This window comes from Brachyhypopomus gauderio, chromosome 21 (assembly GCF_052324685.1).
Source record: "Brachyhypopomus gauderio isolate BG-103 chromosome 21, BGAUD_0.2, whole genome shotgun sequence".
NCBI lineage: Eukaryota > Metazoa > Chordata > Actinopteri > Gymnotiformes > Hypopomidae > Brachyhypopomus > Brachyhypopomus gauderio.
In genome coordinates this window covers 3,930,015-3,946,998 of record NC_135231.1, presented here as the reverse complement: position 1 = coordinate 3,946,998, position 16,984 = coordinate 3,930,015, and the positions used below count along the sequence as shown (strand labels likewise).

The following is a 16,984-nucleotide window of genomic DNA, read 5'->3' as shown; positions in this document are numbered from 1 at the left end:
GATCTGTCCCATACTCATGGACTTCTATGGACAATTATTTATTAACATTAGCATTATATTTTGTATTGAAAGAAATCACGTTTTGTTTTAAAGGGTATGCTTGTGGAATTTCTGGACCAAAATGCTTTTATTTTAACAACTGTTGCCATTACTGTGGGAGTTTACCCCACCCTCACCCCTATGTGCACTTGCATCAAGGTGCCATAGAGGGGCGCCCTTTTCAGAAAGTCAGGGTTTGGTAGGGTTATTATTATTTTTGGGTGGCAAGTGCTGGGGGTGAGGGTTGGGGGTTTGGATAAAATACATTTCTAGGTCCTCACCACCAGATTATGATACCAGAGTATTTATAGAGGACTTCATTAAGTCTCCTGTAATGTTCCTTGACTGGATTGCAAGTTTTTTTTTATGCTGTTTTTTTTTGTTTTTTTCTTTTTTTGAATGTTTTTATTTCTCCCCCACCCTCTTTTAAAAAAAAAGACAATTATAATGATGACAATAAAGACATTTGTGCTATAATTCACCTATAACTTTTTATTATTATTATTTTGTGAATATGAACGTCACATTTACGCTGAAAACCAACGTGGGTTGTAAATCTCTGCAAACCCCCAATCACAGATCCATTAACTCTTCAGATATGAACCTGTAGCCAGCACTCTCCTCTCTGATGTGTGGGGTGCCGCCCGCCGCCCAGGTGAATACCACACGAGCCCCGTCATGTTCAAGTATGGCGTGGGCCGGCCTGAGGAGGAGGGAGTACGTGCCGATTATCTTCTGTGCCTCAAGTCCCACACGTGATCACAGGTTCAGAGCCTGAGCGGACAGGAAGGGGGTCAGGACCCTGCAACGCACACACACACGCCGTAGGTGGCGCTAGAGCGCGTGTGCACGCTCACATCCACAGCTGCTTCGATTCATTCGTGTCCTGCCCACAACAAACAGGACGGCCCACAAAGAGGACACCGCACAGCAGAGGTCCTGCACTCTGTCCTGCACGCTTGGCTGAAGATTCCCCTCAGTATGCTGCACTTGGACAGCAGGACAGTGTTCCCACACAAGCCTGTGTGTGTAGACAAGTCATCAGGACATCATCTGCCATAAACGGCTGTGCAGATATGTAAACTTGTATAAACTCCAAAATCTTGAGGAAAGGACATCAGAAGCTCAAGCACGTACAGAAAATAAGAATTCATCACGCAATCCAACGCTTGGCAAATACACGGAATTACACGACTTTCTTGTTGTCCTTTCAGCTCTCCTTGAATTTCTGCCCTTACGTGAAATTATCACAGCTGATCGCTTTCTTATTAAATGGGTTCCTCAGGAACAACCCATCGTGCCAGGCTTCTTCTAATGCACTGCCTCCTGATCCATTGGCCTTTTACCACTTCCTTGCCTATGGAAACGGGTACATCCATTGGCCTTTTACCACTTCCTTGCCTATGGAAACGGGTACATGTTCCCCAGAACCACCCCAACTCCCATCGCTTCACAACCAGGTTCAGGCTACGTTTGCACCCCTGTGGGGGCAGTGACGAGCTTGTCCAGTAATCCCCACTGCCCAGGCCAGCCGTGATGGGTAGTTGAATGGCTCACAGTATACTCACTGGTATGTGTTTAATCACACACAGTACATACAGTAATCCTTAAGAGTCAATGCACTATCTGAACGAACATTCTACATCTGGATGTGACTCTGGCTGACATTCTGTATATGTAGAACTGACTTGCTAGGTTTCTTAGACATTCTGTGAACAAGAGTAACAATCTAATTGGCAGTTAGAAAATGTGGGCAACCCACTGCCCTCTAGTGGCAAGACTGAAACAATGCAGGGAAGCACTCAAACCACATTTTAGAGCTGCCGCTGTTAGAAGCCTTCCGGCAAAGTGGAGATGGTTGTGGCTGCCTCTGCATTGGTTTTTTGAATGGTTTGCATTGGTTTTTTGAATGGTTTGGCATGGGGCTGTTTGCTTACACGAGGCTACAGCTATGCTGGGTTCAATGAGTCATTGGCTTCCTGCCTTACCGCACCGCTTTTTACAACACTTGAGGCGGTAATATGTTAAAGTTTAAATTGCTTAAGTATTTATTAATCAAATCTGTGAAATCATCAAACAGCCACATACATATATCATCACACACAGAACAGTCAAACCTCTCCACATCCTTCTCAGAGTTTAATAAGCCAGACTGCTCCAAAGGTTCAGATAATACATGTGAAACGTTTGCACTCAATCTTTGGCCCATGCCGAACAAGACTTTAATGCTAAACCTCTATCTCTTCAACCTCTGGAAAAGCAGCTCACACATGATTCAATCACAGAAGAACAGAAAAAAACAGGCCATTTTTTCTGGAAGCTTCCCTGTAGATGACCTACAGACATTACTAACAAACCCTCTAAAGATTTGTTGACAAATATCAATTTCGGGCTACTGTTAGAGCCAAATTCAGGATTAAGATTAGGTTTTGGTTTAAGATAATGACTGTGTAACACTTACTGGACTGTTCACTGAAAATTCATTTAGTATCTACAAATAAACTATGAAGTCAAGACTCAAGTCAGGTGTTAAAGATATGCATTATGCATACCCACAGCACACACTTTCACAAATTATAATGGGAAGAAATGGGTACAAATCTTTTAGCAAGACAATCTTGGCACTGAGAGCGCAAAAGGCACAAGTGCTTCATTAGTCAAAAGCAGTATCGGATGAGCCAGGTTTGACTTAACCAGCTTAGTTAACCCAGACGTTTAAAGGCAATGGATACAATCCCAGTACAAAATAAAAAAAGAAAGAGTATAAAACAAAATTATTTACATCAAATGCCTTTTTTTTTTGCATAAGTAGCAATATGCACACAATATATTACAAAGCTGTTAAATGAGTATAAAAAAATGACATTTGTTCTGAAAAGAAATGAAATAAATGTAACAAAAGTACCTTCTCACAATGACAGTCTGTCACTTCTTCACACAAGCAAACCTGGACATACCTTAACAAAACTAAACGGAGAGAGAAAGGAGAGGGAAGAGTGATGTTAAACCTTTCAACACAATTCACATGCAGATGTACTACAAGATGCACACAGAGATATGTGTGCGTCTGTGCCTACGATGTGCATCACAAGAAATTCCAGGATGGGGAGTCTGCCGTCTGTCACGCTCAAGTACTCTTAAAGCGCACTGCAGTTTGCTCAGTTATGACACTACTGCCCCCTGGTGGCTTCACTGCCGTATAACGGCACAAATGCCACATGCACCCATGGCTTCCGCAGACTGTTTAATCGCACAAGCAAAATAAGATGCCAACCAATGGGGACAGTGCACGCTCCATCCCCGCTGCAGTGGGTTGCGTCAGGAGGGTCTCTTACCTTCCACCGGTTGCCACACTGGTTACACACCACGAAGGTGGTCATGGGCTCGTCAGCGCTGCGTGTCTGAACCTGCAGGGAGAAAGGGAGAGGCTGGTTAACACAGGCACGCCCACACCAACGAAGTACGGACGGACGTGCTCGCCTCCGTGGGGGGAGTTGCTGCCGTCGCCCAATGGCAGAGGAGCGATTGCTGAGGGTGCCGGACTTTCGAAGTGCATTTACGCCGATGCATTAGGTCAGAGTTAGGTGAGCGGGAAACATGTTCAGTGCAACATGGATCATGCATTTTGTATGCCAACACACTTGGACACACAAAGCAGTACTGGGTGAACAATCTTATAATAAATAATCTCAATGGGGTTGAAGTTGAAGTCATCCAATTTTTTTGGCTCCTAATCCTACATATTGGATTTATGGCCGTTTCAGGCCGTAGTCCTGCTCCAAGGTATGGAATCACTGTGTCGGATCACGCAAGTGCATCTCGCAGTGCCAGCAAGACCACCATCAATAAAGACAAGTGAGTCTCCAGCAGCCCAACATGCCCCTGTACTGGAGGTGGTCACCAGCACACTCCTACCCTGGAGGTGGTCACCAGCACACTCCTACCCTGGAGGTGGTCACCAGCACACTCCTACCCTGGAGGTGGTCACCAGCACACTCCTACCCTCGAGGAGGTTGAGGTTCATTAGCATTTGCTCCCACTACAGTCTTCCAATTCATTTAATCTGTCTTTAGCCTCAGGATCGTTATGCTTTGCTATGAAATGTTTTTTTTAATGAAGGACCTCATGAAGGTCCCATGAAGTCAGTCAGTATCCATCCGGGCCTGTTGTAATGCACGTTTTTTTATTAGCCATTCCTCTAGCTATTTCTCGGTGGTCATTGTCAGACCATGGGACTGCTGTTGGGTGGCTATTTTTAGACACTGGCCTGCTCTCAACCCAGCGATCACGCTGAAGTGTGAACACCACAGCTCCACTGCTGTGCCTGATAAACCTGTACCAGCTCATTCCAGCTCAACAACCTTTGCCATGTTGCTGCACAGTGATACTGTGGTTATTAAACCAAGTATTGGTACTTATGGCAGTGTGGACAGGTGCCAAGTCCTGCTGGAAAATTAGATTTCCATCTCCAAAAAGCGTGTCGGCTGAGGGAAACATGAAGTGCTCTAACTAAAAATTTCCTGGTAGACAGCTGCACTAAGATTTCTGAGATAATGACTTTTGGGTTTTCATTGGCTGTATGCCATAATCAACATTAACAGAAATAAGCACTTGAAATAGATAACTCCATCATGAATAGGGTTGCAACGGTATGAGATTTTCACGGTATGATAACCGTCTCAGAAAATACCGCGGTATCACGGTTATCACGGTATCACAGTTAGTTTGTATATTATTAAAAGATACACTGACCCTTAAAGAAATTACAACAAGTTATTTTTGTTCAATTAACTATTTATTGTAGAAACCTGGAACTATTGTATACAAAATGTGTCCTTTAAAAAAATAAGCTGTACACATGTTTATATAAATACTGCAAAATTAGAGAAACCTAAATCATGGATTTCAGTACAATTATTTAAGTTTAAATTATTTAATATCTGATAAACTCAGCCTGGGTCAGTGTCTGATCAACAACTGTTGTAAACGTCCGTTGTACTGCCAAGTTAGAATATAACCAGATACTGCAGAAAGAGAGGATTTATTTCTGACATGACCCTCACAATAGAGATTTCTATTTTAAGGCTTTCACACCGAGTCTGGTTTTAACATATCAAAAACAGGTACGTTAGAATTTGAACGCATGTAAATTAATAGCGTCTTTCACATCCAGTGAAAGCAAGGACCATAAAAAGCTAGGTTTATACTTTCACTAGTGACCGTAGCACGCGACTCCGCACAGTTCTTTTGTCTTACGTTAACAAATACGAGCCTCTTGTAATTCCAGGACGAAACATGAGAGAACGTGAAGACGTTAAGATTGGGCGTTTTGGAAATAAACAACCATTAAATAATGTGATGAAAAAGCGAATTATTTCGAGTATATGTATAAATATTTAACTTAATTAAGTTTAAGGTGCTGGGAAATATTGAAACGGACCTTTAAAGTGACGTACAAGTGTTTTAATTCCACCTTTTAAACGTGTATGAATCCTGCAAACATGACTTTGTTCATTGCGCTGAGGCGCAGCGCGCGCAAAGTTACAAAATTCGAGAGGTGCACGACCTCGCGTATCGACAGCGCGCGAGACCCTCGCGCACGGGCGGAGCCACCGCGATTACGTCATTTTCGCCACTGATTTTAGTTTAGCTTTTTTTTTTGTAAAAAAATGTGTTAAGTCTGATGCACTTTCTGCCATTCTCACTGCTGTGTGCTGAGTAGCTGAACCGGAGCGGAGTTGCGCATGCGCGGGTCAGTTTCTCCGCTGGCTTGCTTTTTACCGGTAATAAGCAAACGCACACGGTATGATAACCGTGCATTTTAATACCGTGGTATACCGTGAAACCGGTTACCGCTGCAACCCTAATCATGAATCTGTGTTTCACTTTTTGTATTGAATTATTGAAATAAAATAACTTTTGATGATATTCTAATTTATTGAGATGCACCTGTACAGTCCCTGACAAAAGTCTCGTCACATAAGGACACAAACTTAAAACGGTATAACATCATTTGTAATCAGTCGTTAGAATGGTTCACTTTAATGTCAAGGATTTTCACATAACTGTGCAAAATTAAACTGTGAACTCAAATATCACTCAAAAATGTCCAATAGCTTGGAAAAGCCCAGATAATCTGTTTTTGCAAGGACAAGTGTCTTGTTGCGTCTTTAAATGAGTTAACCAATCACAGATTAGAACTTCACCTGGGACCAATCATTTAATTAACATTCCCAGGTGTGTATAAAAAGAACCTCAGCACACCAGACTTTCATGTGAAGTGCAACGTGGCCCCTGACAATACGCCAAAGATTCAACCTCAAACCAAAGTGCTGATTATCAAGACCTTGCAGGCCAAATCTGCTGCTGAGGTGGCAGACATCTTTAATGTATCCAAACGTCAAGTGGAGAGGATAAGAAAAGGTTTCAAGACACTGGTGAAATTCATGACAAGCCCAGGTCAGACAGACCCCTTAAGACCTTTTCTACCCCTTAAGAGAGGACAGGTTGTTGCTTTAACAGTGCAGGGCAAGCCCTTTTTCAACTGCAGCGGAGGTACATGAGAACTGATCACCAGAAAACGCCATATCTACAAGAACAGTTTGTCAAGAACTCTTTCACACAGTGATCTCCATGGCTGAATTAGTGCTCAGAAACTATAATTAAACAGAAGACAACATCGTGTCGATTTCTCAAGGCCCACAGCTTTCAGAAAGGATGGACAGTGGAAGAGTGGCAGAAGCTTGATATTTTTGATGAATCATCCACTGAACTGTACCTCAACTGTTGCAAATACTGCAGAAGACCTTTTGCAACCTGCATGGATGTCACGTTTTGTGAAGGAAAAATCTGCAGAGTAGATGGCAACATCAACAGCCTGAAGTATGAAGACATTCCAAACCACAAGACAGGGCAAATTCTGCAGCAGGATGGTGCTCTCTCTCATACTCCAGCCTCTGCATCAAAGTGGAAAGCACAGAAGATCAAGGTGCTCCGGGATTGGCTGGCCCAGTAACCAGACATGAACATTATTAAGCATGTCAGGGATAAGATGAACGAGGAGGCTTGAAGGATGAAACCAAAACATCTTGACAAACGCTGGGAGTCCTGCAAGACTGCTTACTTTACCATTCCAGATGACTTCATCAATAAGTTATTTGAGTTGTTGCCACGACATATGGATGCAGTTATCCAAACTCACGGAAATCATACATGATATTAATTATTTTTTCCAAGGCACCCTGACTTCATGTTCTTTTTTAATGCAAGTTTTGTCAAACTTTGCCTTTCATACAACATTACTTTTACGGCATTTAGCAGACGCTCTTATCCAGAGCGACTTACAAAGTGCTTTGCTTTTGATCACAGAATACATCCTAGGAAATAGTACAGATAGGCCAGAATTCAAGACACCATTGAGTCAGACTACTACTAAACTACAGGAGTCAGTATCATTACCTAGTGTTTTGCAAGTTAGACATTTGCCAAGAAGCACAAATAACCAGAAACAGACATACAATTTAAGAACAACGGCAAGTGGTATCAGCTGAATTAGTGCTCTGGTAAGAACTCAACAAACAGGTGAATCTTCAGTCTACGCTTGAAGACAGTAATACAAGACAATCCGGATTTCAATTGATCAACTAGAAGTTATTTGTTGGTCCTACAACTTGGATAAACAACAAGACTTGACAGGGACAGTAGGTGGCTATTTTAGCAAGGGTGGGTGTAGTCATTTACATTAGCTAATGTAACCTGGGTATAGGCGGTTATATTAATATGGGTACCTAGTTGTAGGAGAGTATATTGGGGTGGGTGTGTGTACCTGGGTGAAGGCCATTATACACCATCAGTGTAGGCCAGGGGTCGGCAACCCAAATGTTGAAAGAGCCATATTGGACCAAAAAAACAAATATATGTCTGGAGCCGCAAAAAATTAAAAGCCTTATATAAGCCTTATAATGAAGGCAACACATGCTGTATGTATCTATATTAGCCTACTATCAAAATGACTAAGTTAGCTAAAAATACATAATGAGCATTCATGATTAAATGTTTATTCTCCCTGCAGTGTATTCTGTAGTAGGGGTATCAAGATTCTCTAAATTTACAAAATAATAGAACAAATAGTCTTAAACTAAACTCTATCCTACAAAATTCCTTTAAAAACTATTTTTTAGTGTCTTCATACATGGAGGGCAACATTTTATTTTAGTTTTAAGATTAAGATGCTTTCGCGAGTGACCGTAGCGTGCGACTCCGCACACCTCGCGCGAACCTCCACGAATGGTGGAGGCGTTTAAACTTGGCGCGTCACATTACAGTTTTGTCCGAAACGATATGTGGTAGTATAAAGAAACACCCCTCAAAAACAGGGGAAGAAACATTTACCTGACGAATTTTAATGTTGCATTGTGTTCCAGCTTTAAAAAGTGCTGGAATTTAGGCTAAAGTACTTGAAAATGCTTGAAATTGTAACTCCTGTAATTCCAGGACGAAACACGAGAGAACATGAAGACGTTAAGGGCGTTTTGAAAATAAACAACCATTAAATAATGTGATGAAAAAGCGCATTATTTCGAATCATTACAAGTATATGTATAAAAATATTAGGGGTGGGCATGGATAATTTTTTTATCTAGATTAATCTCACTGAAATCTTGAAATTAATCTAGATTAAAATGGCTCATATGCGTGCTACACAAGTAATGATTAAAAGTCAGTCTTTGATATAGGGTTTCTTAATACAGAGGGTGCATTAGACCAGGGGCTCATCTCGCGTTTCAAAAATGCATCAATAACTGCTTGACGAAGCTGTTCTACTTTGATACTTGAAGAAAAAAAACATGCTCAATAAAATGTAGGCTACTCTTGTTCAACGGTTTATTCAGTTAAACATGAATTTGTAAGCCTATATACTGTACATTAAAGGGGGTTGATAACATGTTTATTCAGCTAAACATGAGATTTGAAATGTAATCCAACATTTAGTACATTTAACCTGTTTTCGGCGGTGGCGACTCTTCCCCTGGGCTGCATCAGTGCTTGACCCAGCGTCAGCAGCCTTAGCAAACGGGTGCTTTGCGTTTAAATGGTACTTCAGACTGGTAGAACTCTTACAATTAACTTATAAACAATAAATTCCGCGTTGCATAAGGTGCAAACAACTTTAGTCTTGTCAATGTCTCCATTAGGAAGCTTCTTAAAATGAATTTTCCATGAAGCAAACCTGGTGACTTCGTGGCTGCATCCATGTAAGCACACGTGTGATTTGTAATTCACAGGTTTGAAAACACGTTCTCGCCCCTACTGTGCAATTTGGTTAAGAATACACCCAAGCTAAACTATCAAGCTGAAAGTCATCATAGTTTGCTTACCTATTTTGACCCAGTTCCCAACCCAACTTTAAGAATAGATTAACGGCGATAATTTTTATATTGCCCGATAAGAGTATCAAATTAACGAACGCCGATAACGCCGATAATGGCCCACCACTAAAATATTTAACTTAATTAAGTTTAACGTGCTGGGAATTATTGAAATGGAACTTGAAAGTGACGTACAAGTGCTTTAATTCCACCTTGTAAAGGTGTAAGCAAACATGACCCTTCGCGCCAGACAGCCACCTGCCTCATCTCGCCCTGCTAATAGAAATGTGTGTTGCAGGCTATGATGCAAATCTTCGTTGACATAAATGTTGAAATTTAATTTAATTTATTCTACACATTCTTACAGCATTGGAAAACATTAAGAATGTTGGTGTCATGTTTGTCTCCTACAAAAACTATATTAAAACAAAAAATATATTTTTCTCCCCCATCTTTTTACATTTTCAAACATTTTTGAAAAAGCTCCAGGAAGCCGCTAGGGCAGCGCCAAAGAGCCGAATGCGGCTCTAGAGCCGCGGGTTGCCGACCCCCGGTGTAGGCGGTTATGTTAGCATGGGTGTAGATACCATATTTTCTGGACTATAAGCCTCTACTTTTTTCCCCACGATTTGAACCATGCGGCTTATACTGAGGTGCGGCTTTTCTGTAAATTTTTCTTCCCCTCGTTTGCACACGCATAAAGATGCTACAGACGATATTCGGGAGTTACAGTAATTATAACTTAGTTCATTGAGCACTCTAGTTTTGTCCTAACTAGATATTTAGACATAATACTGCAGTAATACTGTGAAGTCGTGGTCAGAGGTGAACTTCGGTATAGCCAGTGTGTATTTTATTTAAAATAATTAACACCCATGAGCCAGTGAGGCTTTGGACATAGATAATGCCGTTTGCTGTGATGGATAATTAAAGTCTAGCTCTTACTTATGCACAGAAACAAAAATCGACAATATAATCTATAGCGTCTTTATGCGCGGATAAACGAGGGGAGTCGGAATTCGACAACATCGGCTGAAAGCCAAAACTGTCGCACATGAAATGCTACACTGTAGGCACAGGCTACAGGCACCGTTCAGAAACTGATTAGTTCAGTTAAATGTACAGTGAGTACCCGCTTAACGACGGGGTTAGAGACTGAAAAGTCCGTCGTAAAACAGTTTTCGTCGTTAAACGTGACCCTAGATTTAGATACGCTTTGATCGTGAATACAGTATAGAAAAAACGAACCATGTTCTCGTGTGTGTGTGTACAGCGTGAGAAAGAGCGATCGCGTTGCTGAGATGGGCTGCGGTGGAGGCTGCGCTGCCTCAGCTTATCGTACACAAAACTCCACTGTGCTGCCACTGCTCCTCCTCCGTCGTAACTTTGGTCCGTTGTTAACCAGAGCCATCGTTAAGCAGGGACTCACTGTATTCAGTTCAGTATAGATATATGCGGCTTATACAACATTTTCCATTAAAAAATAAAATAAATAAATAAAAACTTGGTAGGTGCGGCTTATATTGAGGTGTGCTCTATAGTCCAGAAAATACAGTAGTTATGTTTGCTTGAGTAAGTGTGTACCTGGGTGTAGGCGGTCATGTTGGCGTGCGCGTGTACCTGGGTGTAGGCGGTCATGTTGGCGTGCGCGTGTACCTGGGTGTAGGCGGTCATGTTGGCGTGCGCGTGTACCTGGGTGTAGGCGGTCATGTTGGCGTGCGCGTGTACCTGGGTGTAGGCGGTCATGTTGGCGTGCGCGTGTACCTGGGTGTAGGCGGTCATGTTGGCGTGCGCGTGTACCTGGGTGTAGGCGGTCATGTTGGCGTGCGCGTGTACCTGGGTGTAGGCGGTCATGTTGGCGTGCGCGTGTACCTGGGTGTAGGCGGTCATGTTGGCGTGCGCGTGTACCTGGGTGTAGGCGGTCATGTTGGCGTGCGCGTGTACCTGGGTGTAGGCGGTCATGTTGGCGTGCGCGTGTACCTGGGTGTAGGCGGTCATGTTGGCGTGCGCGTGTACCTGGGTGTAGGCGGTCATGTTGGCGTGCGCGTGTACCTGGGTGTAGGCGGTCATGTTGGCGTGCGCGTGTACCTGGGTGTAGGCGGTCATGTTGGCGTGCGCGTGTACCTGGGTGTAGGCGGTCATGTTAGCGTGCGCGTGTACCTGGGTGTAGGCGGTCATGTTGGCGTGCGCGTGTACCTGGGTGTAGGCGGTCATGTTGGCGTGCGCGTGTACCTGGGTGTAGGCGGTCATGTTAGCGTGCGCGTGTACCTGGGTGTAGACGGTCATGTTGGCGTGCGCGTGTACCTGGGTGTAGGCGGTCATGTTGGCGTGCGCGTGTACCTGGGTGTAGGCGGTCATGTTGGCGTGCGCGTGTACCTGGGTGTAGGCGGTCATGTTGGCGTGCGCGTGTACCTGGGTGTAGGCGGTCATGTTGGCGTGCGCGTGTACCTGGGTGTAGGCGGTCATGTTAGCGTGCGCGTGTACCTGGGTGTAGGCGGTCATGTTAGCGTGCGCGTGTACCTGGGTGTAGGCGGTCATGTTAGCGTGCGCGTGTACCTGGGTGTAGGCGGTCATGTTAGCGTGCGCGTGTACCTGGGTGTAGGCGGTCATGTTAGCGTGCGCGTGTACCTGGGTGTAGGCGGTCATGTTAGCGTGCGCGTGTACCTGGGTGTAGGCGGTCATGTTAGCGTGCGCGTGTACCTGGGTGTAGGTGCAGTTCTTGCCCTTGCACTTCCCACAAATAAACATGTCTGTCTCGGTGCCGCCCACTTTAGAGAGCTGGTGTTCCCGGATGGACTCTTTAGTAAGAGCTTTCCTCATCTCTTTCAGCTCTGCACTAGCCATCTCCTACACACACACACACACACACACACACACACACACACACACACACACACACACACACACACACACACACACACACACACACACACACACAAACCTCACATTAAATCATCATGAACTAGTTCCAAACTCCACAGTAATACTACTAACTCCATGAGAAACTATTACAAACTTACTTTGTAAGTAAACAACACATGGACATTGGATTTGTGTATAAAAAAACACAAATAGAACTTCCTGAACATGGACAACTACACACAGATGACTAGTGTATGGAAACACCCACCCTCATCCTCCCCCACCCACCTCAGCGGTCATGGTGGCGATGCGTTCTGGGACGATGTTGCCACACAGAACGTTGCGACGTAGGTCAGGGTTCTTCTGATCCTTCAGGTTGGAGATGCGGCTCCTCAGCCTTGTTTTGTACTTCATGTCCGTGGACTTAAACTCCTTGTAGATGCGTGTCACACAAGCCAGTTAAGGCAACCTTTTATCGCTAATGAGCTTAACCTACACAGACACCACCCACATGCATTAAAATGTTACAGAGCTTGGCACATAACATAGCAGAACCATCAGGAACCAAAGACAAAAATAAGCCTTCAAGGCCGAGTAGGATATAATCTTCAATCTCTGCTGCCAAGGACTCACAGTCTGCCTCGATTGTTTTGTAATCATCTGCGGAGTGAGAAAAGAAAAGGGCTGCTTAAAAAGATCACAGCGTGCGCCGAAGGTCAGGACGAAACCCTGCCGACGCTCCGAGTGACAACGTTCTGCGGTGGGGGTGGCTCACCGTCCGTCTGCAAGGCTGCCACCAGGAGCTCACGGCATTTGGTGCGCACGCTGTCGGTGGTGACCGGAGCCGGAGGGAACGACGTGAACTTGGGCATCACGGGAGTTGTGGGCGTGGTGGGAGTATTTGGCGTGGCTGGTTTCTTACTGGAATGCAAGTAAGTAAATAATTAACCAAACAAACACAAACACCCACCGCTATACTTTTAAACTTAATTGCCACTTCTGTAAAAACTTTTTTACAGGTGAACATGCAAGTTTAGACACAGGTAAAGAGCAGAAGGATCTCCTATCAATCTCCACCTGATATTGGAGGTTTAGTATTTAACTACACACCTACAAGGTCTGTCTAATGAATGTTTCTAATTTTAGTTTTATCTGAGACATAACCAGACAGCACTATCAAAATACTGCCTATGTTTTGAAGGTGAGATAATACCAATGTTTAAGACCACCACAGAAAATGATTCACATGCAGACCTCCAGAACAGTTTTAAGCAGAAATGTTATTATGCAAGGGATAAAACCATCTCAGATGGACTCCGAGATGCATGAGGTGATATACCAAACCTCCCCGTATCATCACTGCAAACGGCTTTTCTTACTAAAAACTATTTTTAGTTCCTGCCAATATGGACGTAAACTCAAACCGCCTCATATATTTCGATGAAACCTGGCTGTTAGACACTAAAAGGTCTACTTAAGTATGTCCTCTGCAATATACACACACAACACAGACGTACACACCTGAAGTCACTGGATCCAGGACTATCTTTAGACGACGACGATTGAAGTGGGGATTCCTCCCTTTTCTTCTCTTCAGATTTGCCCTCAGAACCATCTACGAATGCAGAAGCGAAATTCAAGCCGCTCAGTCTAGAAACTAAACAGACCACCAACACCTCACTTCTCACTACATATTCTACTCTCTCAGCCATGCTCTTAGTCACAGGTGATTTCATTCAGAGGTTCTCCTCTACTTTTAAAGGACATCTATCCCTACCTACTGCGGGGAATTAAACCTAGAGCAAGTGAAATGGGCTCTGGCTGAATTTAAATTACACACGGAGTGGATTGTGCTCCGTTTGCATTTGGCTGAAGTCAACAGTGAAGGACGCAGGAGAACTGTACCAAGCAGTTTCTTCCAGGTCTTGATGAGTGACTTGGCCAACGACTGCACCTCTTCATCTGAGCTCTGCTTCCTCACAGCGTTCACGGACATGCCAATCCGTGTTGACTGGAGCACAGTGTACAAAATCCATTGGAAAGAGAAGTGACACAGGAAGCAAAACAAATGGTCAAACAAACAAACTACCAAATCTACAAGTGGCAGCCATTTTATTATGACAGTATTTTATATCTTGATGATCACTCTTTGAAAGTGACAGCAGTCACTGAATGCTTGTAGTAACTTTTGACTGAGGTTGTGAAAATAAAATGACATAAATCCCTCCGTACTTGAACTAAGGTACAGAGCCTGACCACAGACAGAAGGGTCACTATAATAAAGTACATCTCCAGGCGTTGTGTCAGGATCCAAGCTGGTATTTGGTCACTAATTACATAAAATACCTGTAACCTTAACCCAGGGACACGAGAGAACAAGTAACTGTTTAGATGTTCAGAACGTAAAAATGGCTGACAACGTCAAAATTTGAGATGCAAAAATTCTGAAAAAATCAAACCCAATTTATACCAATCCCAGACTTGTATAATATTATATATATTTCAATCAGGCATTGTTATGGAATCAGTACTACAAAGAACAAAAAAGTTCCATGTTGTTTATTGTGTTAAGCCAGCAATAAAGTTATTCATCTCCTATGGTCAAAATTACAGTGAAAGTGGAATTACATTACACAGAAAACAGTGTTTTTGCTGTCTTCACTGCTAGACTCTGTGTGTACCACTGACTTAGCTAAATACCTAAAAACTAAAGACCAGTCCCAACCTGTTTGCTAGATTTAAATGGTAGTGACTCAGTGAGCGAAACTGCTTCTTCTAGTGACCCCCAAAACGGTCAGGTAAAATCAACACTTCCAATCCTTAAAAGCAAGGAATTATAAGCTTCTTATCTATCTTTTTTCACGTTAACCAGCATATCCGAGCGCCCGTTCATTAAAGTCTGGAATAGTTCATAAAATACGATTACTTCAACCCACGTGCACCACTATGACTATTGGGAGGCAATTGCAAAGAGTAAAATGATCGTAAAGAGGTCTTCTATCGAACTTCGAGGCTTTGACAAGAAGCTGTTAGCGAAACAAGCGTCTCTCATGGGAAGGCGGCTGGTTATGTAATCCAGCAGCCCTGAACAGACGGGACTACCTGCAGGGTCTCCAACGACATCTTCATGCTCTTCAGCTCCTTTAGCATGTCTATGGCGCCATCCTGGAGTTAAGGCAATCACAAATTAAGATAGAATCAGAATCACAATGAAAACACCCCATGTCTTTAGACTCGGAATAAATTCCGTATTTTTCATTATCTGGCCTGCTGTTATGTTCACCATGTTGTAACATTTATATTAAAAATAACAAAGTATCCTGAGCCGGATCGCTGATATAGGTTCGAACAAAAAACGCGGTATATCGGCGGGAAACTGGCAAATAAATGAAGAGTTTGGTTGTTTCCGAGGGAGAACATTGGAGAACAACCAGCTGCCAGCTCATCAGATACCGCAGCACTCGCCACTCATGAAGAAAACAAACGCCGATATAGTAAAATATGATGTTATTTACGTGTTGTTAAATGACGACGAAACCTGAGGCTCTGAATTTACAGGTTTGATACTAAAATCACTAAATAATGGCGTTACGGTTCGCCAGTTACAAATGACTGGAACCACAGGACCAACTTAATCGGCAGCATTGCCTTCGGTAGCCTAATTAACGCTCCATGAGTCTCGTATGTAGCCAACACCATTTCCATTACTGCCGCAGATCAGTATATGAGCATATCTGAACCACACAAAGTCGTGATGTTTCGACGGAATTAAACGTGTCCACTCCGTGCGGTTCAGCGCCCAAAAAGCAACAACGTTGCATTCATTCTAAAATGAACCTCGACAGATCAACGCTGGGAGGCGACGTCGCTCCGCGCTCTTTTTTTTCACGGATGACATTTTCTTTGGCGTTTGAAACGCTGCTACTTCACGCATAAGCAAATGTTTCCAGAAATGTCCTCCGTGACCAAAAGTGGACCGGACCGGAGGCGCAGCCCGGCTCGTACCTGCTTCCCGAACGCCGAAGCCTCCCCGCGCTCTACGGATGCACTCACCGTGTTTTTCTTGTGCACCATTTTGTCCAGCTTCTTTGCGATGCGTTCGACTTCTTGGTCTTTCACCATGTTTAAAAAAACCTCCTTTTCCTGATTCCTAATGTCGGACCTCCATTTATGTGGGAGAAAATACGCGCCTAGCGTCCTGCTTTTCTGTCCGTCTTGATGCCCAAATCAGTGGAGTCCACTACCTTTTTCGCAGCCCTCGTCTGTTGTGGACTACGGCAGTGTGGGATTTGTAGTTCGTTCCGCCTAGCGACGTACATATTTTCTTAACCTAGCTGTTTTAAAAGGAACGCATCACTTAGCTGTTTTAAAAGGAACTCATCACTTATTGCTAGTAAATCTTAAACCGAATGAGTTAACCGTGATCATTTTGCTTTACATACCTTTTAATCGTTTAAAAGGGGGTTATAAAATCTGTGGGGATTGTCATTGTGTAGGCCTCTCCACACTGCCTGCTACATCATCCAATTGCACACCCGGAGAGCCAACCGCAGTTTTAGACCTGCAGTTCTAGACCTGCAGTTCTAGACGTGCCGTAGTTTTAGATGTATGTAACGTAATATCCAGATAGTGTTTAGTATGTCGCGGGAGCAGATGGAAGAATATTTATAAGCAACAATAATATATGATAGATATATGATAATGTCTGAAGGTAA

At 43.5% G+C, this 16,984-nt stretch overlaps 1 protein-coding gene across 1 annotated transcript; it reads right to left on the bottom strand.

The window, feature by feature from the left end:
• Positions 1 to 2,159: 2,159 nt before the first annotated feature.
• On the bottom strand, positions 2,160 to 16,760 carry tcea2 (transcription elongation factor A (SII), 2). Its single transcript, XM_076983594.1, has 10 exons — positions 16,323 to 16,760; positions 15,372 to 15,434; positions 14,175 to 14,280; positions 13,791 to 13,884; positions 13,045 to 13,190; positions 12,873 to 12,929; positions 12,558 to 12,712; positions 12,108 to 12,254; positions 3,375 to 3,446; positions 2,160 to 3,006 (listed from the first exon to the last, which is right to left on the bottom strand). The coding sequence occupies exons 1-10, from the start codon at positions 16,389 to 16,391 to the stop codon at positions 2,998 to 3,000; spliced, it is 918 nt and encodes a 305-aa protein (XP_076839709.1). The 5' UTR covers positions 16,392 to 16,760; the 3' UTR covers positions 2,160 to 2,997.
• Between the last annotated feature and the right edge of the window lie 224 nt (positions 16,761 to 16,984).

What these genes read in the sequence shown, in the direction of transcription:
- tcea2 (XM_076983594.1), bottom strand. Translation starts at nt 16,391, where the DNA reads ATGGTGAAAGACCAAGAAGTCGAACGCATCGCAAAGAAGCTGGACAAA. An exon ending in TGGTGCACAAGAAAAACACG is followed by an intron (nt 15,435 to 16,322) that starts GTGAGTGCATCC and finishes CCTTAACTCCAG; the next exon opens with GATGGCGCCATAGACATGCT. An exon ending in GACCTGGAAGAAACTGCTTG is followed by an intron (nt 13,885 to 14,174) that starts GTACAGTTCTCC and finishes CTGCATTCGTAG; the next exon opens with ATGGTTCTGAGGGCAAATCT.